This window comes from Panicum virgatum, chromosome 2K (assembly GCF_016808335.1).
Source record: "Panicum virgatum strain AP13 chromosome 2K, P.virgatum_v5, whole genome shotgun sequence".
Taxonomy (NCBI): domain Eukaryota; kingdom Viridiplantae; phylum Streptophyta; class Magnoliopsida; order Poales; family Poaceae; genus Panicum; species Panicum virgatum.
In genome coordinates this window covers 8,903,222-8,926,747 of record NC_053137.1, presented here as the reverse complement: position 1 = coordinate 8,926,747, position 23,526 = coordinate 8,903,222, and the positions used below count along the sequence as shown (strand labels likewise).

Genomic DNA, 23,526 nt, shown 5'->3' with positions numbered 1-23,526 from the left:
ATTAGCGACCCTATTCACCCCCTCCCCCTCTAGGGTCGGACACCCCGGTGATCCTTACAATTGGTATCAAAGCTTGGTCTCACACCTCTTACGAGGATTAGCCAATTCTATTGGTAAATTTGTGAGAAAGCTCGTAGGAGAACCGTCGACTTAACCGTCAAGTGAGTATATGTCCGTGGAAGGGATGAGTACCGATAGGGCTCCGTTTTTCGATGGCACGGGTTTTCCACGTCGGAAAGTGCTTATGCAAGCACATCTTCAAGCCCGGGGGCTGGATAATATGAGAATAAGGCCGAGAGACAATATGATGCCATTGTAAAATCAATTCTATTGTCTTCTCTATGTGATAGTGTGTTTAATCGTGTATTTGCTAATGAAAATGCTCATAAGCTATGGAAGCAAATTGTCGAGAATCATGAGGGCACAAAGTATGTTGCCAATCAAAAATACCATATTCTCGGCGAGGAGCTAAGTAGCTTTAAGCAACTTCCAAATGAAAATGCTCATGACATGTACTCACGATTAAATACTCTTGTCAATGAAATTAATGCCTTAGGTCTCAATCAAGTTGAAGATGGGGAAATTAACCGCAAGATTCTCCGAAGCCGTCGCAAGCCCGACTACAACATCATCAACACGCTCTAGCAAAAGGAAGATTTGGTCAAGCTCACACCAAATCAAGTCATTAATCAAATCATCGCCCATTAGTATAGTATGGGGATGACAAAGAAGAAAGAGCAAGAGTCCACCTCCTCTTCAAGCAAAAAGAGTCTCACCGCCAAGCACTCATGCAAGCATCAACCAAAGCGACAAGACTCATCAAGCTCAAGTGAAGAAGAGGAAGAGGATGAGAGTGATGATGAATCAAGCTCAAGTGATGAAGAATATCCAAGGGCTGTGCTATACCATCACCGCAAGATTGCCGAGCATGTACATAAGCTCTATGAGCTTGGGTACAAAACACTCATTAAAGGGAGTGCAGTTGGGATGGAGAAGATGGCGAAGAAAAAGAATAAATCAAAACCTCAAGCTCTCTCCGCCATCTACAACCCCAAGAAAAGTGGTGAAAGCTCAAGTCACAAGAAAAATTCCAAGAGCTCCACCACCCATCGCCCTCGGAGATTATCACCACCACCCATGTGTCTTATGGCACTAGGTAATAACGATGTAAGTGATGACTCCTCCTCAAATGATGAATCCGATGTTGAAACCAATGAAATTTGTGAGATGATGACTCTTCTCCATAATCAACAAGAATATCTCATTAAACAAAATAAAGAAATCAAAGCTCTCAAGGCTAACGAAAAACTTCATGCTTCATTTATCTCAAGATATGAGAACTTGCTAAACAAATTCAATTTGTTAGACAATGAGCATAAAGAGCTTAAAATTAAATATGAGAGTCTCGAATCTAAAAATGAATCATCATCGGATAAATTATTTCCTTGCAATATTCCTTGTGCTATTCCCATTAACAAGGTAGATGCGTCTACCTCTTGTGATCTAACCCCTTGCAATGAGGATGTGATTGTAGAAACATGTGACGATCTCATTGCTAAGGAAAATGATGAGCTTAAACAAGAGGTAGAAAGGCTAATGACGGACTTGAGGCGGCTCAAAGGAAAATACACTCAAGAGCAAGTCCAACCTTTTCAAGATAACACCTCCGCGGGCGTGAAGAAGCTTGAGAAGGGAGAAACCGTGACTTGCTTCAAGTATCACAAAGAAGGCCACAAGTCCTACCAATGCAAGGAGAAAGAGGGCAAAGAAAATAGCAAGCCCAAGAACTTGAACAAGAATAAGAAGGCTAAGGAGATCAAGAAAAACACATCTCCATACTTAAAGGCTTCATACATGTACACCAAGCCCACCCACAAGAACAAGCAAAAGAGCAACCACTACATACTTGAAAAAAAGAAGAATGGCAAGGTGGTGGCTCATGTCATGGGGTGGAGAACATATGGATGGAACCAACCTATTTGGGTGCCCAAGGATATTATTCATACCATGGATGGCTCTCAAAAGGTTTGGGTTCCTAAGACTTAGGCACCAAACAAGTGCAACAGGGGATTTGGATGCTTAACTTACAAGTTAAAATGAAGGTTCAAGCCAAAACAAGCTAAGCTCACAACTTGGACATTTGTTGCCCAAGTCCCCCATAAGGTAATGGTAGCGAGTTTTCAATTCAAGCATCATGTAGCTCCATTGCTTTTGCTAGGATGTTTGCTTGTTTTGCATCTCCTAGTGTTATATATATGGTGGGTTGCTTGTGCCATGACTGTAACCCATGAGCAACCTACATGGTTTGACAAGTGTGTAGAAAGCTACACAAGGTTACCTTCCATGGTACATGGACTTCATGAGGTATGTATTTCATATGTGTACCATGAACACAAACTATAGGGTAAACTTCCCAATTGTGTCAAAATCAATGTGCATACATTTTCTTGGTGATTCAAACACTAAATGCACACATTTAGGGGGAGTTCACTCTATGGTTTGTGATTTTGAAACTAACATGTTTGCTAGCTTATCTTTTGTAGTCTCTCGTGGAGTTAACACTCTAAGAGAATGTTTCTCACAATCAATGTGAACAAACAACTCTATAAGAGTGGTTAGATAAATTGTGCTTTCATGCATATTGAGCCATGCTTTATTGAACTTAAATGCTCATATCTAAGTTCATAGGCTATGTGCTCATACATTTGCTCAACCTTGGTGTACCAAGTACTCTTCTTTCAAAGACTTTCAATTGGTTGCAAGTCACTTTCATTTTGGTACATGCAAAGGTAAACTAAGTTGTTTCCCCCGAAGGTATGCTAGGTTCTAAACTTATTCAATTGGTACAATTGTCAATTTCTTATCCTTTTTAGAGCTACCTCCGCGCATGATATGATCTAAGCTTTCTAGGTATAACTTCCAGTTGTGCACTTGATTTTCACATTATCATTTTGTGTACATACTTATGGAAAGCTTAGCTCATGTTATGCTAGTTTCGTGATTTTGTGATCCACCATAGTAAATTATCAATTGGTATCTTCATTGATATCATACAAATTGGATCATGAGTCATGGAACTAACTCCCTAGGCTACTAATCTTCTTTTGAGCGATATTGTTTTGCAAGACCTTTTTAGGTGCAAGACCTTTTTAAGTGATTTGATTCCAAAGGGAGAAATACCTAAGTAAATCAAGTCATGAGGGAGAATCAAAGGGGGAATCATGGTTTTAGGGGGAGGCCAAGCCATCATTGGATGGTGATGAGCATCCAAGTTACGGGGAATTTTGAGGCTTGACAAGGTTTGGGATGCATGAGTAGGGATGCATCATGCAAAGATAAAGGAAAGCCAAGTGACCCAAATTCCCCTCCCCTACATATGAGGTAATGAGCAAGGTAAAAGGATGATCTCAATTTCATTTAATATCCTTCATGCATCATTGTAGCTCAATGCCTCTCTAGGAATGCATGATCTCATCTTTACAATTGGTATTTACAATTGGTATCTTTTTTTTTTGACATGTCTTCCTAGAAACTTCATATGGTAGGTTGTTAGTACTAACTTCTTATCTAGTGCAACCTACATGGGCGATCTTTACTCTATAGCTTGTGTTTTTGTGACTAACATGCTTTCAAAGTGATATTTATTGTAGTCACACTCCCTTAGTCCATATGGTTATACACTCAATCCTTCGATATCAAGATGATGCACATTGCAATTAATCTTACAATTGGTATCAATTGATCAAGAAAGATTGGATAAGGAAAGATGACCAAGTCATAACTCCCAAAGGTTAAAGAGATAAATGATATAGGGAGGCATGGCTAGTCACCTAGAGCTATCTCCATGAGTTCAATTTCTTTTGAACACTACCCCTACAAGTCACAATTGGTATCACAATGGATGTCAAGATAGGAGATGCCACAAGCTTTCAAAAAGGGGGAGCTTGTTCAAACAAAGGGAGATATGCCGAATTTAGTTAGTATAACACTCTATCACTAGTGAATTTCTTTTTGCTACTAATGCTCCTTGTTGCTAGTGGTTATGAAGCTTTTAGGTGTTTGATGACAAAGGGGGAGAAATGTACCCTAAAAGCAAGCAAATAGTTTGGAGTAGATGATGCCATTAGCAAGGGGGAGAAATGGAAAATGCAATGCAAAAGGATGCATGATGATAGGGGGAGGTACTTAGTCAATGTGGGGGAGAAGTGCAATTTGATGATCCCATGGACTAAGGTACAAATTCTTTCATTGCTCATATGGTTCAAACCACACACAAGCCATTGTTCTACAATTCTTTCTACATTTAGTATCAAGGGCTTTTTAAAATGAGCATTGAAATGTCATCCAAACAAGCTAAGTAGTTTCTAACTTTTCAAATTGGTATCAATTTCATATCCTTGCAATTCATCTTGCTTGCTTTGGTTGTGTTGTCATCAATCACCAAAAAGGGGGAGATTGCAGCGAAAATGGCCTCTCATGCCATTTTTCAATATAATGTTTTGGCGATTGATGACACACACAACACTTGGACTAATATCATTGTTAAGATAAACATTTCTAGGCTTTTAGGTTCAAGTGATGACAAAGATAAGATAGACGTAGCTAGGCCCGAAGGGCCGCCCCTATGGGGGCCGCCCTGAAAGCTCTTCGGTCCAAGGGACAAGAATTGAGGCATTTTGCTATCATCGGTTAAACCGACGTAGGGCAAAATGAACTCACCGGTGCAATCACAGAGAAGGTCTGCGGGCTAGGGTTTTACACCGGATGAACCGACGGTACGGAAATTATATACTTCGGTGCATTGGCAGATGAAGACCGAGGAAATTACATACACCGATTGAACCGACGATGCATCAGTCAATTGCATCGGTTCAGTTGTCTAGAGAGGTGGTTTTTTGGAGGAACATGAAGAAGTTACACTCACCGGTTAAACTGATGCTAATATTACATACACCGGTTGATTACATCGGTTAAACCGGCGTTACACCGGTTGATTGCTAACGACTAGTTTTTCAAGTGGCAGTTTACATACACCGGTTGAACCGATGATGGCTTTTGGGGTACGTCGGATTAACCGGTGTTAAGCACATTTCTGGCAGCTTTTCTCCAACGGCTATATTTGCTTGTGCTGCCTATATATACCCCCAAGGCCGGGTCATTTGACAGTGCTGGAGTTCAAGGAAGTATACAAGAGCTAAAGATCATCTCCAACCACCATAGAGCTTCATTGTACATCATATAGGCTTAAGCACACTTGTTAGAGTGCTTAGTGCTTGATTAGGGATTAGTTCTTGCGAGAGCTCCCTTGAGAGAAGTCTTGCTGCATCAAGCAAAAACTTGTACTCGTCGTATGACCCTCCGACTTGGTGTGGAGTGGCAACGACACTTTGTGCGGGGAAGGAGGCCCCTACTTGGTGTTAAAGCTCCAAGATAGTGAAGACAGTGCCGTGGTGACACTTCGAGATAGACGGTGGCAGTGACCTCGTCTTTGTGACTTGGCGTCACTTAGCCTTTACTTGTTGGGAGCCTTGGAGGCGTGGCAAGACGGTGATCGAGTGAAGAGACTCGGCATCACACTTGTTCGTGTTGGACAAGTGGCTGTGGACGTAGGGAGGGACTTTGGTGTCCTAACCGAACCACGTTAAATCGTGTGTCTTGGTGTCTTCACGGGAGTTTGCATATCCTCTCCCTTACCGCTTTACTTACCGCATTACGTTTCCGCATTTACTCTTCCTTGCTTACCTTTACTTTCCTAGTTAGTTTGATTAGAATTGGCTATAGGTTGCAAGGCTTTTGGGGTAAGTAGAGGGTAACATAGATAAACCTTAGTTCTACCTAGCATGTGTAGGACGTGTTAGGTTTATCTTATGCAATTAGATTGAGCCCTAGGTTAAAAAGCGATTAGCTACCCTATTCACCCCCTCCCCCTCTAGGGTTGGACACCTCGGTGATCCTTACACCCGTGATGTCTGCCGCGAAACGGACCTCTCCTCGCCCCGCCAGCCTCCTCCTCCCTCGGCTCCCGCCGTCTCCGCCGCCCGCCGCCACCGCCTCAGACCCGAAATGCGCTCGCGTGCTCCTAGCTTCCCACCGACGCCGGCCCACCGGATGTCCGGCCCCGCCCGGCTCCGGCAGCTCCCGCCGCCTCCGCTCCGCCGCCCGGTGACTGCCACCGCCGCCGTTGCCGGCCGCCGCCCCCCGGACCCCTCCCTCTAGGTCCCTCTAGGTCCGGAGGGCAGTGGATCCGGCAAGGCGAGGCGGCCCCAACAACCCCGACCCCAAAGCCCCCGTCCTCACCGCCGGCCGCGTCGCCGCCCGCCAAAGATGGAGAAGGAGGAACACGTGGCGCGCGCGGATTGAGCCCCAAAATCGAGTGATGAAAGGTATGCATCACTCGAACCCCGAAAGGCCTCTCTTGCACTCTGTTTATAGTATTTAATTTTCGGAAGGACTCCTGTGCTTAGCCTATCTAGCACGGAATCCCCGCGCGTGCGGGGGCGGCCGTTGCAGATCGACAGCCATCGGAGGTGGGCGAGGCCGCTACACCCGGGCGGCGAGGAAGACCAAAGGCCAGAGCAGAGGCGACCGGACGACGGAGTGCGGGCCACGGAGCCATCCACGGGCGGCGCACCTTTACACGGGCGGAGCCGGCCGGCGGAGTTGGAGAGGCGGAGTGACCGGAGAAGCCGGTCGTGGAGCCGGAGTCCTGGCGTCCGCCATGGAGCCGAACTGCTGCAGACATGGCGACGGGTGGCCGCAGAGCTGGAGCCTGGAGGCCATGGCGACCAGCGCATCTCGGGCGGATGGGGATTGCAGCAAGCGAGCGAGCGAACCGTGGTGGGCCTCGATGCCTCGCGGGGGCTGGGCAGCCCAATCAATGGATGGATGTGCAGGAGAGTTAGGAAGGATGGATCTTGCTGGGCTCTATGGGCCAGGTAAAAGTTAAAAATATTATTCCTCGGCAATTGTGTATTTATAAAGAGTATACATAAAACACTAGTAGATAATAAATAAACCAATATTAGTCAATAATGATAAAAGGGGGGAAATATTTTATCAATTGACGGCACAAAACATCTTGTCAACAATAACATTAGAGTGTCACAGGACATTTGGCATACAAGGTTACCACTGAAGATTCAAATCTTCTTGTGGTACTTTAAAAGAGGAGTGTTATTAACTAAAGATAATCTCAGTAGAAGGAATTGGAGAGGGGACAAAAATTGTGTGTTTTGTAGCAATACTGAGACGATACACCATCTCTTTTTTGATTGTCCTTATGCCAAATTTTTGTGGCGTATGTGCCATATAGCCTTAGGTATTGATCCACCTCTGGGGACTAGTAATCTTTTTGGAACCTGGTCTCAAAATGGAGGGCAGGGCAACTTACTTCTGTTTGGAGCAGCAGGGTTTTGCTGGGCTTTATGGTTATCTAGAAATGATGTTATTTTTAAGAAAACTCGACTAAAATCCTTTTTGCAGGTTCTTTTCAAGGGAACTCACTGGCTTCGGCTATGGGCCAAGTTGCAGCGAAGTGAAGAGCGAACTCAAATGATTGTTGAAGGCTGTCGAAGAATTGAGACGGTGGCTTTACAAGTGTTCGCGTCTTTTGGCTGGCCATATACGGCTAGGATTTCCTTTTGAATAATTTGGACTCTGTAATGGTCGTTAACTTTGTTTGGTGTGGTTTGTAACAATCCTGGTCTGATTCTCTCTTTGGAGAATTGAAGCCGGAAACTAAGTTTCCATTATCTAAAAAAAAAACATGACACGCGAGGGCGAGGAGAGCAAAATGGATTCCCAAGAGGAGCGGACCAGATATATTGGATGAAATGAAACTTTTGAGTGCAGAATCTTGCTCCTAGACACTACAAAATTTTTTTGATGCTATAATCCATTTTCTTGTTTGCATATATAGATTCTAAAAATCTGAGAGCAACCAAACGTCGCCTAAATACAAATTCAAAGTTTGGAGAGGTGAATACAAAAGGAATAGAATCCCTTGTCCAGTTAATAAGTGTTGTGTATGTGTGATGGTAAGAAGGTCGTACATAAAGAGAGAGCTCTTAGATTCAAATCCTAAGAAACGTGCTCCAAACAAATGGCTCTTTATTCCGCCATCTTGGGGTACCAAGGCATTTGAATATATTCCTGGCCCGACCGCAAGAAGCTAAATGCACTATTCAAGCGTGTAAGCCAACAGGTTAAGAATAAATTCATTTGTGGTAACCCAGTGCATAAAGGTACGCTAACCGGCTAAGAATAAATTCATTTGTGATAACCCAATGCATCGATTGCAAGATAAATGTACTATTCAAGCGTATAAGCCTACAGATTAAGAATGAATTCGTTTGTGAGAACCCAATGCATAAAGGTGCGCTAACCGGCTAAGAATAAATTCATTTGTCATAACCCAATGCATAAAGGCCTAGTTGATAGTAGAAACCTCCTGCCGGCTGGCACATGTTTTCTTTTCTGAACATTTGGTCGGCACACGACGCGAGGCCACGTTGTCTGGGCTGCAGCGGGCAAGGGACGGCCACGTTAACTGGCTGCAGCGGGAACAGTGACATGATGTGAAGAGAACATTTTCATCGGATAGACTATACTACAACACAAAAAAAAAATTGGAGATGAAATTAAGCACTTGGCAATATGCAGGGCTCATGAAATTGAGCACCTGGCAATCTCCCTCTTGTTCCCTCCCCCTCTCTCCCCCAAAGAGCCTCCATATCTCACTTCATGTTTAACACCAACACCATCCTTCTGGCTGCAAAATAAGCTCAATGGATTTATAAGTCATGTACTTGGCCCACTTCAGATTAACAATAATAAAACAAACAAAGTGTTAGATTCAAAATACCTTGCCCGTGACCTTGGTAGATACTATCCTGTGTAGCTCTCCTTTGCCCATCCATCGCCGCTGCCCAAGATTCACCCAAGGAAAAACAAACATTCTTTGTCTAGCTAGGAGAGTAAGGAGAGACGCCGATAATTAGACCGGCACTTCATACAAACATCAGCTAAAAGCAAGTGACCTAGCCGCATTTAAGTCTCCGTTTCCATTGCTTGGAAATTAAATTACCTTTCTTTCTTGAGATTGATTCTGCGGGAACAGTAGGAAGACATGTATTTACCTTTTGCTTCTCATATTTTCAATCACTTGTTACTCAAAGAGAGACCCTTTTGCTTCTCTCCTTTTGAATAACACGAATAGTTAAAAGTTGTGGAAAAAAATCAACCAAGATATATATTTGTGACCGGAGGGGCTACAATATTTGCACTGAGATGATTTTCATTCAGCCCTTGAGCAGAGCAACGAAGGTTTAGCCAAGCATAAAGTTTTGTCCCTACATCTGGATTATACTGTGATAAGGATGAGTCATTATTGATTGCTTAGCTACAGTTTTGCATATTCAAAACTTTTAAAAAATTCTTTCCATTGAAACCGGGAATTTAACAAACTTTTTCCTTGAGGAATAATTCTGCATGAATGATGGAAATTCAAGGTAAATTACCTTCCACTTCTATTGTTACGAGGATGAATCATAGCTATATTTTTCTTAATGAGCTTTAACCTTTTGAGAAAGTGATTTTTTACGATGCCTGAGAGGAATCCAGTTCCGGACCTATATGTTTATGTTTTTGGTTCCAGTCCATAAGTTTAGTGAGACAACTGGAAGAACCTTTGGGTCCGGCCCATGAGATTTAAGTTCCGGTCCACAACTTTGGTTTTTTTGAATAGGTTCCTCCTAAGTTTTCACTACTAGAGAATTGGCCATTGCCAACGGGCTATCACCGCCGGTTTAACATGAACTGGCGGTGATGAGGTATCACCGCCGGGTCCAGAGTGGGTGGCCGTAGTGGCCGTTGGAACCAGCGGTGATGCTGATTATCACCGCCGGTTCGTGTTACGAACCGTTGGTGATTATCACTGCCGGTTCGTGTTACGAACGATGAGCTGACTCGAGCACTTGGATCCAAAGAGCACCCAGGGCGCACACGTGGGACCGGCAATGTTCCATGGAGGTGTGCCTTCCCCGAACATTTGGGCACATACAGGAGCCGTGGGAGGAGGAATGCTCAACAACAGGCCGAGTGGCAAAGTCTTTTACAAGCTGTCCGTGAAGAAGTAAATGCAACGAATGAGAAGTTTCGGGCTGAGCTTGTGGAATCACTTTCCCGTGGTGCTCCCTTGGCACCAGGAGAAGCAATGAGAGATGCTACGCCAGATCTTACAAGTCCACAAGGGTTGGTTCGGAGTAGCTGTGGAAGCACTACGTTGCCTGAGGAGGATGTTGGAGTCACCTTCCCTGTGGATAAGATCACACAACCAACAACCTGCAAGCTATACATCCATCAGAAGTTCTTTGATATGATGGTGGCTGTAGGTCAGGCTTGGCCAACCGGCGAAGGGGTTATGCTGCATAATCGCCCTTTACCTGAAGGTTATGCAAAGGTTACCGTTGATTCTCTTGTTAAGAGGAAATACAAAAATGTGGAGTTGGATATCCCCGGTGATGACAGTAGGTTGCTAGGGGATAACATCGGAGGATTTGTGGCGTGGCGGAAACGCTACATAATATTTGAATCAGAATCTGAGTCATCCGATGATGATCCTCGAGAGTCACCGGAGAGGGACCTACCTCCTTCACCAAAGTCCAACAGAGAATCAAGCCCGCCGTCACCTCAAAGAGAGCTAACTCCTCCTAGCCCTCCGAAAAAAGGCGAACATCATCGAGAACACAGAAAATATCATCTCAGAAGCAATATTCAGAACCGGCAGAAAAGCCAGAGGGACCATGTGAAGGGACGGGCAAGAAACAGGTGAGTGGAAGCATAACATCGCTACTCAAAGAAAAAGGAAAGAAAGTAGAGGAGGACTTCATAGTCCCCAAAGGTGCAATGGACCATTTCTTAAACTTAATGAAAATGCCGCAAACTGGAAATAATCAACCTCCGCTTTCAGACTATGAGCGAACTATGAATATAAAGAGGTGGCGTGAAGGAACCCGAGCTGCACACAAGTTAAATGTAGCTGAACGGGCCGCATTTTGTGAACAAAACAACATGACAGAGTTAGAACTTCTTCAAATTGAGTATGGAGAAGATTGGTGGAAACAACCATTGCCACTACCACCGATTACCTGGAAATTTGAATTGGGGAAAGATCTGGTGGCCCCAGAACAAATCCCGAAGCTACCCACAAGAATGCGACAGTTGCATTCTTGGTACAAGATGCAAAAAAGTAAGCTGTTTGGGGCAAGTTATCTTGATGAAGATCTTCATAAGGGGGAAAGCAGAGTGTGGGTTGATTTCGAGCACTTGTATCAATTCTACCAACAGGTTGCTCTCGACCTCTCAATTATGACCTTGTGGACTGTGTAAGTATCCTCACTACTGATCATCTGTCGTCATTTATCACTCATTAGCATGTTTAAATTTTCATTATTTTTTACTAGAATGGAGTCACACAAATGTAGACGATGTGGGATTAACAATATAGGCTTCTTGGACCCTAGCACCGTACATGAGAACACAGTCAATTTACCAAGTACCGTTGACTACTTGTACAAAGCTTTCCTCTCCATGCAGGATAAAAGATCCATACTTCTTTCATACAATTGCTTGTAAGTTTGTTTTTTAATTCCATATCAAAGTTATTCTCACCACGGTTATTATTAATTTGCTTTGTTGTGTCTTATATACAGTTATCATCATGTCCTACTCGATATCAGCCTTAACGATAGTCGAATCGAGGTTTATGACTCACGAAAGAGTCCATTATCACTAATCCAGCCCGTCATTGATGTCCTCAACAAGTAAGTAAAGCAAGTGAATTTATACGATATTTCAATGTTGTGTGTCTTATTCATGCAATTTCTATTTCATAATTTCGCTCATATATAGGGCCTTCGCTAAGTACCGTAAGAAAAGCAAAATCCATAGACCTTTTTGGGGAGACTTCACTATAGAAGAGGCTAAATACATCCTCAAGCAGCCTCCGGGCAACGATCACTGTGGGTTCTATGTAATGCATTACATGCACTGCTACACCGGCGATTGCAGAAGCGCCGAAATGGTTTGCATGAAATGGTTAATTAATATATGTTCTTGTGTCTTGAATTATCTAACTTGTCTAATATCTTGTTGTTGTGTCATTTTTTTCAGAACACTGAGTTGGATTCACGTGAATTGCTCATGGGCGAGCTAGTAGCACTTCAAGAAGAACTAGCTAGATGGCTTGTGGACTACGTGGTGAAGCCAGGATCTGAGTACAACATAATCTAGGTGTAATGTCTAGATCGTATCGTTCTTGTCAAGCATTGTAATATATTTGGTGTATGGACTAGATGTTCTTAAACTTGATGCGTGGACTCTATATTTTTTATTATGATGTTTGAACTCTCTCATTTGATTTCAATGTATAATATCTTATGGTTCAATTCTGCTGCAATAATTATGTATTATATATGTTATACATATGTTGTATTATTGATATCTGAATATATTTTTTTTAGTTGGAAAATAGTCATCACCGCCGGTTCTAAACAACGGTTTTTTAACCGGCGGTGATGTGCCACACATCACCGCTGGTTCTACAATAACCGGCGGTGATAGCCCATCCAGAACCGGCGGTGATAGCCCTCTCATCACCAACGACATAAATCCAACGCCTCCCGAACCGTTGGTGATACTCCTTACGAACCGGCGGTGATGGGGGGTGCTGGAGTAGTGTTTAGTCATTAGATTGGAGCCAATGAATGGCTACAATTAATTTCAAATACCGTAACAAACCTCTTTGAGGAACTATGTCAGATACAGATCAATGAACCTTGACAGTTGACACATAAGCTAACAGATATATGTCAGATAAAATACAATAGACATTATAAGTGAATAGTTAGGATATATTGTGTGTGTTTGTATATAGAGAGAGAACACACACTATTTTCCTATTCCTTTTGATCCCCTTCGCCTCTGCTTTTTCTTCAGAATCGAGTTAATCTTGCTGATTCTAATTAAGATACTCGTATAACAAAGCTATAATCAACAGAGATACCTAGAGCCATCCTGATGAAATGATGAAACATGGCATACTACTCTTCCTGAAGTTTACAATCTGATTAGCCCCAAAAAATGAACGTTTGCAATCTGATTAGCCCCTCTCCTGCAGCGCCACATGCTAGGTGTTTCAATGGTCACAGCCCAAATGAACGTTTACAATCTGATTAGGCCCTCTCCTACAGCAGCGCCACAGGCTAGGGGTGGTAAGACCATTCTCAATGGAAGCTTTCATTTTTATGTTTCCAAGATGCAGGTAAGAAAAAAAATAAAATCATAGATGAAACTTTCCATTGTGAGTGCACAGTTTCATTGGTGCAGTTTCATAGGCAACATGCAAGACACAACATGTCTAGGTAACCGGGTGCGCCGGGTTTCATCCAGATGAAACTCATTTCATCTCTCTTCATTAATTCACTGCCACATCATCAAAATTGCTGACATGAGGCATCATTTAATGAGAATGAAACTCCCACTGAGAATAACCTAATAGTCTACAACCCAAATGAAATTTTACAATCCAGTTCGGCCCTCAATCATTTTTTATTTAAAAATAAATATAACACTGAGCCTAGCTATTTTAGAGTTGGATCATTATATTCTGTAGGCCAAATTTTAGAGCCCTCTACCTTACAAGCCCCCAGAGGATAGGTCCATAATGCAGAATCCAAATAAATGCCAGCCGAGTAAATATGCTTACTATATAGTACAACTTTCATGATGGCCTATTTATTCTCTATAAGCGGTTGGATGGGCCTTGGTCCGCATTCGCATAATCGAAATATATGCCGTCAGAATAAATATGATCGCTATATATATGTGTGTAGCTTCCATCCAAAACGAAAACTGTATTATTTTTCCTTCAGCTAACTCCTCTATCAACTAGCACATCTTTCCTTATGGACAGGATTACATGGTACTCAAGCTGTATTGAACGGTGGCAGCTCAAACGCGGTGATCACATCTACTGCTGGCGCACGCGTGCTGGCTATTTGTACTCCCATCATGGTAAGACCAATCCTTTATAGTGGATGAAACGAACATTTATTAAGAGGGTGAGGTTGGTTTAGGCTATTCTCACCAGTGAAGTTGCAAAGGATGTTGCATCACTGTTTTGCACTGTAGAGAGCAATGTTCACATAGTGGAGTGGGCCCTGTGAATAGGGATAGAAGGTGGGATAGAATGAATTGGTGAGATTAGCCTTAGTTTTGTCCCCGAGTGGACGAATTCCGAAGTATGTTGGCGTTGTACTAGCAATTTTGGTTTTGGTTTTGGGTCCGCGACCAAGTTCTAATTGGATGGATACCAATCTTTTTAAGGCTCGTTATCATTAATATCTATCAATTTTTCTTTGAACTTTGGTTATACAGGGATCTACGAAAGCGACCAGAAGGTCATCCAGTACTGTAGCGCCAGTACATTCAGCTCCTCCTCCTCCTCCTCACGTCAGGCTGGTTCCAACGGTTCCTCCGCCCTCTATCCCGCGTCACTGTTCCAAATACCCCTCGCTCTGTCTGCGATGACGCAGGCTCAGCGAACCTGCATCGCCTGCCGTGAAGCTGAGCGTGAAGGCGGCGTCGTCATCAGCTGCCTTGACTGCTTCACGGAAGGGGACAATATTTGCCTCTTCGTCTACTCAGTGCCCCGGTGGTTCCGTAATATGTGGTTGATTGGTTCTCCATCTCAACATACCTGCCTCGTGGAAGCTGAGGACCCCCCCGAGACGGTCTTGCGCCGCGCCAATAACCTGCTCGCCAACCACGGTGGCTTCAGCGTCGACTCCTACGACTTACTCACCAACAACTGCCAGCACTTTGCCATTTACTGCAAGACAGGGCGTAAGTTAACAAGGTTCAATTAAAATGCTAAACGCTATGTGGGCCTAGACCTCGGCCGAGAGGTAAGATGGAGTAAATGTAGATTAAGCACGATTAATAAGCGTCTGTGCTTAATAAACAACTGCTCTATGAGAATTGTTCTTCTGAAATAGTTCTGTGAGAATTTATTCTACCAAAATTGTTCTACCCAAATTGTTCTACCAAAATTGTTCTATGAGAATTTATGCTTAATAAACAACTGCTCTATGAGAATTGTTCTACCGAAATAGTTCCGTGAGAATTTATTCTACCGAAATTGTTCATGAGAATTGTACTGCTAAAATTGTTCTAACTGCATTAATAATTGCTCTACACACAGCAAATATTGTTATACCTACAAGAGAAATTGTTCTAGATAGATGAAAACTTGTCCTAATCGAACAAATAAATATTTCTATAGATGGAAAATAAATTGTTCTACGAGAAGAAAAATGTATACACTTAGAACAAAAGTTTGAGCACGTAGAACACAGATTTGTATGCATAGAAACAAAATTTGCACATTTAGCACCTAGAACAAATTGCATGGACTAAAAAAAAAGATATGCATACGTAGAACAAAATTTATAAGCGTGGAACAAATTATATAACATGTAGAACATATCTAACTAAGTTAAAAAAACTTGAAAAAGAAAAGGAAAATATAAGAAAAAAACAAAAAGGAAAAGAAAAAATGAAACAAAAGAGAGAAACAAATGGAAGAAAATATGTAAAAAAGAACAAAAAAAACATAAAGAAGAAAGGAACAGAGAAAAAGAAAAAAAAACATAGCATCTCAAATAGGAGGAGGGGGCCCAACAGCAGCCCATGCTAAGCTGATCACTACGGGACATCCCAACAAACGTCCGTTAGAGAAAAAAAACAAATGTCCGTTAGCGATGATTCCCGTCTTTTGTGGCTCAGTCAGGCCCAAAGCCCACCACTAACATACCTTTTAACTGTAACTAGCAAAAATGTCCGTGCGTTGCAACGGTAGCGACTAATTTCACGCGAGGCCAGACTAGCAACTGTTGTTCCAATTGACGCCGCCATGGAAAGATAGCTGAGGACCTGAGGTGCACCCACGACTGGTTTTTTACCTATGCGTCGACACTTGACCGACATGCACTGCCCTATGCCTTTGTTGTAGGATAGGGCAGAGGCACTATGGCTTTGTTGTAGGCTACTCCTGCTGCCCGGGCTGGGCTCGCGAGTAAATTTGAGATCAATCTAGATTCAGATTAGACTTGTAACATCGATTAAACCGTGTCGTGTAAGGCCAATTCTATCTATCATATTTGTGACTAGACGGACCAATAAACCTTATGTTATTTTTAATATTACAAATGGAAAACATGCAAGGAGTGACGATTATATAGATATATCATTACTATATTGTATATATGAATTGCTAAAAGTGATAGCCACGATGGTTTCAACTACGATGAGAATTTGTACAAGAAAGAAAAAACACACCAACCATAACATTGATAAACACGCGATGGCAAAATAACAGAGAGAATCTAGACTCCTCGACAATATTATTGGTGCAGATGGCCTTAATTGATAGCGACACTTTGTATACTTGTTGCTACACGGTTGGAGCCCAAGTGGCACAATGATGGAAGATGAGGCGAGGCACAAGGAGACTAAGATAAGCATGGTTGTGAGACTAACTCCAGTGGTTCCCTCCAAATTTAAACTACTAAAGTAATGTTTCAGCCTCCTAGGATCCTCTCGTCCAAATCACATTTCACTCCAACCAAAGACGAATTTAAAGTGTTATTATAGGTGTAATATTTATAAAATCCTTTGTAAAATAACGATATAATTAATAAAAATCGTATCAAATAATGAAGTTGACCTTGGCGACTCTAACGATATCTAGACCGAGATTCGCAACACTAACAAACATCGATATCACCTCCTCCAACGTCGCCAAAACATATTCATTGTTCTAAATGTCTCCAACAAACATTGATATCACGTCCTCCAACCCCGCCAAAATACATTGTTTGCATCTGAACAAACAATTAATTTAGTTGAAAGCTAAAAAAATTATATTTTTGGGCCAAGGGCAAAGATTACTTTTTCTTATAAATGACGCCGAATAGTTCATTTTTTTTGCATGGAGGTTAATTTGATTACTTTTTCTTTTCTATATTGTACATCCCCTGCTGCCGCTGAGACCTTCTCGAACATGCACAACCTCGATAGTCTTCTCACTTCTTCTCCACACACACACACGCGGAGGCTGCTGTCCGCCGCCAGCCTACAGGGGTCTTCCCGTCCCATGCCGATGGCCAGCCTTCATTCTGCGGCCGGCCGCCATGGCACGTGAATCCCCAGCCGGGCCGACGCGCGGAGCCACCACCCCCCATAATCCTCGGCTGCCGGTCCCGTTCGCACCACTGCTCCGCTGGCAGGTACGCAACTCCCTCCTGCGGGATGCTCAACGAGGTCCGTGGATTTGATTGACCTTGATTTTGATTTGATTCCAGACAAATCCCTTGAACTGGTGATGATTTATGATTATGATAGATTGATATTCCATTGAAGATTTGGTATCTTTATGTGATAGTATTTGTATTTTGTGCTATGATTGTTCATTGTTGGGCCGTAGAAGATTATTGGGAGGGCTCTGTTTCCTATTCGATTTGGAATCCTTTCTTCCTAAGAGGATCTATGTTCGGGTAAGTACAACAACTCAGCATGAGCGGGGTGTTGACACGTTTTTGTGCCAAACACTAACTAACCCTGGAGCCTTGGCTCGGGGTCAGCCTGTGTACGCCGGACAGTTTGGTGCCTGGCGCCGGACTGTCCGGTGCGCCGGATTATATGGCGGCTAGCGTCGGACTGTCCAGTCACGAGCAGAAGGCTCGGGAAACCCTAGCGGCGCCCGAGACGGATAACTATCACACTTACGCGATGATGCATGGCGAGGTTTATGAGCAAACCAGCAAAGGATAAATATCGTACTTACGTGACGACGAACGACTAGTTTACGGGCAAACTAGCAAAGGAATCGTCGACGGCCTCACCCGGGAGGGACCCCGTCAGGGTGCGAATGTCGGCGGCGTGCCCTAGGCTACTAGGGCACCGTCTCTGGTCTTGGAGATCAGGGGACGAACAGCTTGGAGGAGAGAGAATTACGGTTTGGGAAGAGATAACATGAAAGTAAAATATAATAGATTCGATTGGGTTGTGTGTTGATGTCCTCAATCGGTCGTATCCCTTTATATTTATAGGGAGGAATGGTTTTACCCTTTTTACATGTCGTATCCAACCAAATCACGCACAAACCGCGAGATTCTACTTGGAATCGACTATATTGGACTGTCCGGTACATCCTATCGGACTGTCCGGCGACGCCGAACTGTCCGGCCCTGCCCACCGGACAGTCCGGTGAGCGACCGGCGGCAAGCCTGCCCAATTTGGTGCGCAACACATGCCCCCCTACCTTTTAGTGAAGGTCATGAACTAAAAGCACCAGCAGCACTTACATCTTCGGGAAACACTAGATATTGCAGACCATAACAATCCCGAAGCAATAGCTAAAAGCTTGCACATCTTCCATCATGTAAGCACAACCATGGACCACTCAAGCCACCTTGTACGATTCTTCCCAAGTTGGAGACCACTCGCTGAATCTTCTATCCTTGGTCTTCAATGGCAGCACCATCTTCCACACTGGATGTCCAACCTGAAAAGACTCAACCTTCTTCTTCTTGCTATATCCTTTGGCGACCATGAGTTTGTCCTTCTCAATTAACTGCAAGCCTAAAAGCATTCTTCGCACCAGACGCACTTAAGAATAATGATTAAATACTCATCATCGGCTATATGTTAATGGTGAAGCCTCGTTAACTAGATTTTCAATGAAGATGATAACTCCATCATTCGCTACAACAAACCCCTTAATACGTGACATACCAACTTCATCACAGATTGATGAAAAACCATCATAAAGTTGTGTCCGTGATGTTTTTGAATTTAGTCATGTATTAAGAGTCATAGATTAACTTGCATGATGTTTGGACAAAATCATCATGGATTGAATCAATCCATGACACTTTTTGACTATCATAAAACAGCCTTGGGCCCTCTCAACCCAGCCCAAGCCCAGAGACGATGATGAAAATAAACATCATAGATTATTGCCACGTGGAATAAATATGCATCATGGATTAAATAGCCCCGTCACTACTAGATCGATGACATGGCATGGCTGCCACATTGGCTCTGGCTGCCAGCATGGCTGTCAATTTTAGTCATTGCAGCCCATATACAACAAATATAATTGCCATTTCGGCCTAGTTTGTTTCAGTCATTGGAGCCCATTTACAACAGCCCACTTTGGATGAAGCTTTTTATTGCCATTTCAGCCCAGTTTGTTTCAACCCATTAAGAATAACATTCTAGCAGCCCAATATAGAGATCATGTAATTTTTTTCAAACACAAAATTTAAAGATAATCCTGAAACTGATGATATATTAAATTCTGTTACAACGTCACATCATAACAAACTGATGTTTCAACATACCATCAAACCAAAATATGCCACAATTGTATCCATCATGTCATTACACTAAGTATCCAATCCATTGCATATGGCACTTAAGCCTCTCCAGCACCACCAGCCAAAAAAAGGATTGAAATCTACTTATCCATCAAAATAATGCATGCAATTGTAGCAGCAAAATAGCAGTTCCATCAAAGACTGACACCCCATACCAGTTAGCTTAACTTGGTTGAATCTGACGTAGCATAAGCTCAAGTTTTGCATCCATGGCATCTTGCTTCTTCTTCATCTCCTCTTGCTCTCTTATCCTTGCCAGTTCAGCTTCATGCACTTGCTTTGTCAATACATCCATCTGTTCATGCTGGATGTTGACAAGTGATCGAAGCTCAGCATTTGCCGTCCTCTCCACTTCTAGTTGTGCTTCAATAATCTGTGCACTAGATCTAGGCTGTGCATTTTGGATCCCCGCATTCTGAAGGAACTTATTCTTCTTCGCGTTCTCAGCAAGCACATCAGCTACAGCCTGAGTCGTAGACATGGGTTGTTCACCTTCTACTGGTGTAGATAGCTTGTTTTCCATTTGAGTCTAGAATTCAATCAACAAACATGGTTTTGTTTCATGAGACACAACTTAAAATAAGGATTTCAAATAGCATTATTTGCAAGAATTTCTTACAATAGCTAGCTGTACGGTAGAAGTGTAGCCTTTCTTTTTCTTGCTGTAGTGGCACTCCTTGAACAAATCCAATGCATCTGGTTCTTGATCTATGTACTTATCGCCCTGAAAACAACATTTATATACAACAATCTTGTTCACAACAATTGGTAGTAGAATTTTTTTGATGAAACAGCATGTACACTAGTACAGATTTGACATTTATATTTCTGCAGCAAGACCTAATGCTCTAAACATATGGAACTAGAAACATCAGTTGCTAAATTCTGAACGATTTTCCATGATCATCTATTTCCTCCAATCTATAAACTGATTAAGTAAGCAATTAGCAAAATGTAAAGGGGCATATAAGACCACACGGACACACATAACTTACCAAAATTTCTACATGAACCATGTAGCTACGAGACCCAGTTGTTTGATGGAACTTAACTTTGCTTCGGCTTTCTTTGCACTTTTCACTTGCCTCCTACATCAAAGACAATATACATGTAAGGCACATGCCAGAGTAGCATGAACAATGCAATACTTGTTTTCAGGGACATACATACCATCCTTTTAGGATCTTTCCAATATTCCACAAGGTCATTCCACTGTTTATCAGACACTGATTTGATAGGAGATGTTTTCCTCACCATATGTAGCGGAAAAGGATCAAAATACTTTTTATTCAACCTATATCGTTGTTGGCGTAGTGCATTCTTCATCATTTGAGAACAAGCCTTTTCAACTGCCGCATCACTTGTATTGATATCAAACTTTGCCTATACAATTGAAGTATATGTGAGAAAATGTATAGCTAGCAACAAATTGAAGAAGGGGGGAGGCCTAGAGAATGTACTTACACTGAGTTTTCCTTTAAACAACTCAAAGAGCCCAAGTTGGTTCTTGTATTCCTTCCAATGCTTAAGCACAAGTACATGGTTCCTCACTGCAATGTTGCATTCAGTTGCAAACTTTGCAGCAACAATTGGTACCACAGGCCTTATCCTTCCTTCAGTAATGACCACTGGCAGTTTGCCACGTCGAGATAGATTCATCCTTTGGAGACCATGTCCCATATTAACTCCCCTTTCCCGACGCTCATTTACTACTAGTTATAGATGCACACAGAAACTACAATCAGTGAGGTGTATCAAACATAGATAAACGGTGCATGCAATGGACAATTGAAAAGCTAATGGCACATGATTGTAATTGAAAAATGTGTAAATAACATTTACTAAAGTAGAAACTAATGGCACATGTTACGTTCAGCAAGCAAACCAAAGAGGTGATGTGGAATACAACACACTATCACCTTCATTTCCAATCTGGTTCTCTCCACTAGACTGGGTAAGGCCTTCACCTTGGTTGGTCATGCTATCGACAAACTGGGCAAAGCCATCATCTGACAAAAGGCAGGCAATAAGAATATGTTCATGATCCAATCAAAGTAATAGAATGGTAGTAAGAATTCATCACCTTCGTTGTCAATCTGGTTGTGCCCATTAGGCTGAGTGATGGCATCACTTCCATTGCCCATGTAGTTGTTGTCAATCTGGGTAGAGCCATTAGTTGAAATAAATGGAAACCAATAAGAGTGCATTCATCATGCAATTACAACTAATGGAATGATAATATAAGAAGCATGGTATTAGAACTAGCCTTCAACACTAGTTTGTCTGTGGCCTTCAACGCTGCCACCAACTTCTCCAGGTTGGCTCACATGAGATAGCAATGGAGGTGCGACGTCACTTGGTGTTGGACTCGTGCCAGGCTGAGCAATGCTTTTCTTTGACCTTGTATTTCTAGTAGGATGTTGCTCTACAAAAACTCTCTTAGATCGATGTTTGATTCCACCAGGAGCCATATCAGTAGTTCTTCTGTTAGTGTCCTTTGATCCCTTCGGTTTGACTTTGGGCCGAAGGAGGCGGTGTTTACCAAGCCAGAGGAATCGGTCAACCATGTTAAGCTGCTTTACGTACGCGGCCATATCGACAGAAGACTGGTGTCCCGCATGTTGGTCGATGGTGGAGCTGTTGTCAACGTAATGCCTTACTCGCTGTTTCGGAAGTTGGGTAAGGTAGATGCTGAGCTCGTAAAGACCAATATGACTTTGGCCGGCGTTGGTGGGGAGAATCCCATCGAGGCTAAAGGTATTGCGTCCATGGAGCTGACCGTTGGAAGCAAGACCATAGCTGTTGCGTTCTTCGTCGCAGAAGTCCAGGGGAACTACAGTTTGATCCTTGGGAGAGATTGGATTCACGCCAATCTTTGCATACCCTCTACGCTGCATCAGTTCTTGATTCAGTGGGTCAGCGACGAAGTGGAGATCATGCATGCTGATACCTCGGCCTGCGTGGCAATGGCCGATGCTCCAGTGATCTGGTCCTATGATACCGCTCGATGCCTGACGGGTGTCGACTTGACCAATTACCAATTTGTTAGTGTCTCTAGAGATGGATTTGTTCCTGTTGTATTAGAGCCGGTGCAGAATCGGTTAAATCATATTATGTAAATCAATGGATGAGTTAGCAGGAATAGAATCACGTTAACATGTCTATAGACCAACTTCTGGTAGACTACCGGACAGTCTGGTATGAGCCACCAGACAGTCCGGTGAAAGGCTGAAATCCGGCAATATGCCGGACAGTCCGGTGACCTTCACCGGACAGTCCGGTGACAACTAGAAGCTGGGGTACTTGTCTAATTCTCATGTAATTGAGGAATTTAGAGATTTGGACAAGTTAGGACAGGGGTTCATGTCAGCTGACCCTCTGGATAAGGTAGATCTAGGGGATGGAACTATTCCAAGGCCGACATTTGTAAACAGAAACCTAAAAGCCGATTCTAGGAATAAATTGATCGGTTTGTTACGGGAGTATTCTGATTGTTTTGCTTGGAACTATACTGAAATGCCTGGATTGAGTCATGATTTGGTTGAACACCGGCTACCTATAAAGCCTGGCTTTCAACCTTACAAGCAAAAACCGAGACCGATTGCTAAGGAGTTGTACCCTCGTATTAAGGACGAAATTAATCGGTTGTTGGAAGACAACATCATCAGGCCGTGTAGGTCCACCGACTGGGTCTCCAACATCGTGCCGGTGGAGAAGAAGGACTCAGGGAAAATCCGGGTATGTATTGATTTCCACAATCTAAATAGAGTTACTCCTAAAGATGAATATCCGATGCCAATAGCTGATATGTTAATTAATAGTGCATCCGGTAATAGAGTCATTAGCTTTCTTGACGGTAATGCTGGGTATAACCAAATCTTTATGGCTGAAGAGGATACATCCAAAACAGCCTTTGTTTGTCCTGGCTTTATCAGCTTATTTGAGTGGGTTGTCATGACGTTAGTATTAAAGAATGCTGGTGCTACTTATCAAAGGGCTATGAATTTGATCTTTCATGAGTTGA

The 23,526-nt window shown here is 42.8% G+C and overlaps 3 protein-coding genes and 1 long non-coding RNA gene across 5 annotated transcripts; 3 read left to right on the top strand and 1 right to left on the bottom strand.

Annotated features, from left to right (window-relative positions):
* The first annotated feature begins 6,257 nt into the window (after positions 1–6,257).
* On the top strand, positions 6,258–7,868 carry LOC120665257. Its single transcript, XR_005671131.1, has 3 exons — positions 6,258–6,383; positions 6,511–6,935; positions 7,483–7,868. It is a non-coding gene; the product is annotated as an uncharacterized LOC120665257 (long non-coding RNA).
* A 2,496-nt stretch (positions 7,869–10,364) lies between these two features.
* Positions 10,365–12,454, top strand: LOC120665229. The gene is made up of 5 exons (XM_039944727.1): positions 10,365–11,384; positions 11,463–11,630; positions 11,712–11,822; positions 11,911–12,082; positions 12,172–12,454. Exons 1-5 carry the CDS (start codon positions 10,906–10,908, stop codon positions 12,289–12,291), a joined length of 1,050 nt encoding a protein of 349 aa, XP_039800661.1. The 5' UTR covers positions 10,365–10,905; the 3' UTR covers positions 12,292–12,454.
* Positions 12,455–13,810: 1,356 nt separating this feature from the next.
* LOC120665240 (protein LEAD-SENSITIVE 1-like) lies at positions 13,811–15,170 on the top strand. Of its 2 annotated transcripts, XM_039944747.1 has the most exons (3): positions 13,811–14,073; positions 14,437–14,522; positions 14,559–15,170. In XM_039944747.1, the coding sequence occupies exons 1-3, from the start codon at positions 13,965–13,967 to the stop codon at positions 14,925–14,927; spliced, it is 564 nt and encodes a 187-aa protein (XP_039800681.1). In that variant the 5' UTR covers positions 13,811–13,964; the 3' UTR covers positions 14,928–15,170. The 2 variants fall into 2 exon arrangements, with proteins under 2 accessions (XP_039800681.1, XP_039800673.1); XM_039944739.1 differs by having other exon boundaries at positions 14,437–15,170.
* Positions 15,171–19,386: 4,216 nt separating this feature from the next.
* On the bottom strand, positions 19,387–22,096 carry LOC120695040. The gene is made up of 8 exons (XM_039978364.1): positions 21,769–22,096; positions 21,634–21,678; positions 21,422–21,511; positions 20,967–21,214; positions 20,673–20,885; positions 20,498–20,590; positions 20,122–20,226; positions 19,387–20,031 (listed from the first exon to the last, which is right to left on the bottom strand). The coding sequence occupies exons 1-8, from the start codon at positions 22,094–22,096 to the stop codon at positions 19,666–19,668; spliced, it is 1,488 nt and encodes a 495-aa protein (XP_039834298.1). The 3' UTR covers positions 19,387–19,665.
* Positions 22,097–23,526: the final 1,430 nt, after the last annotated feature.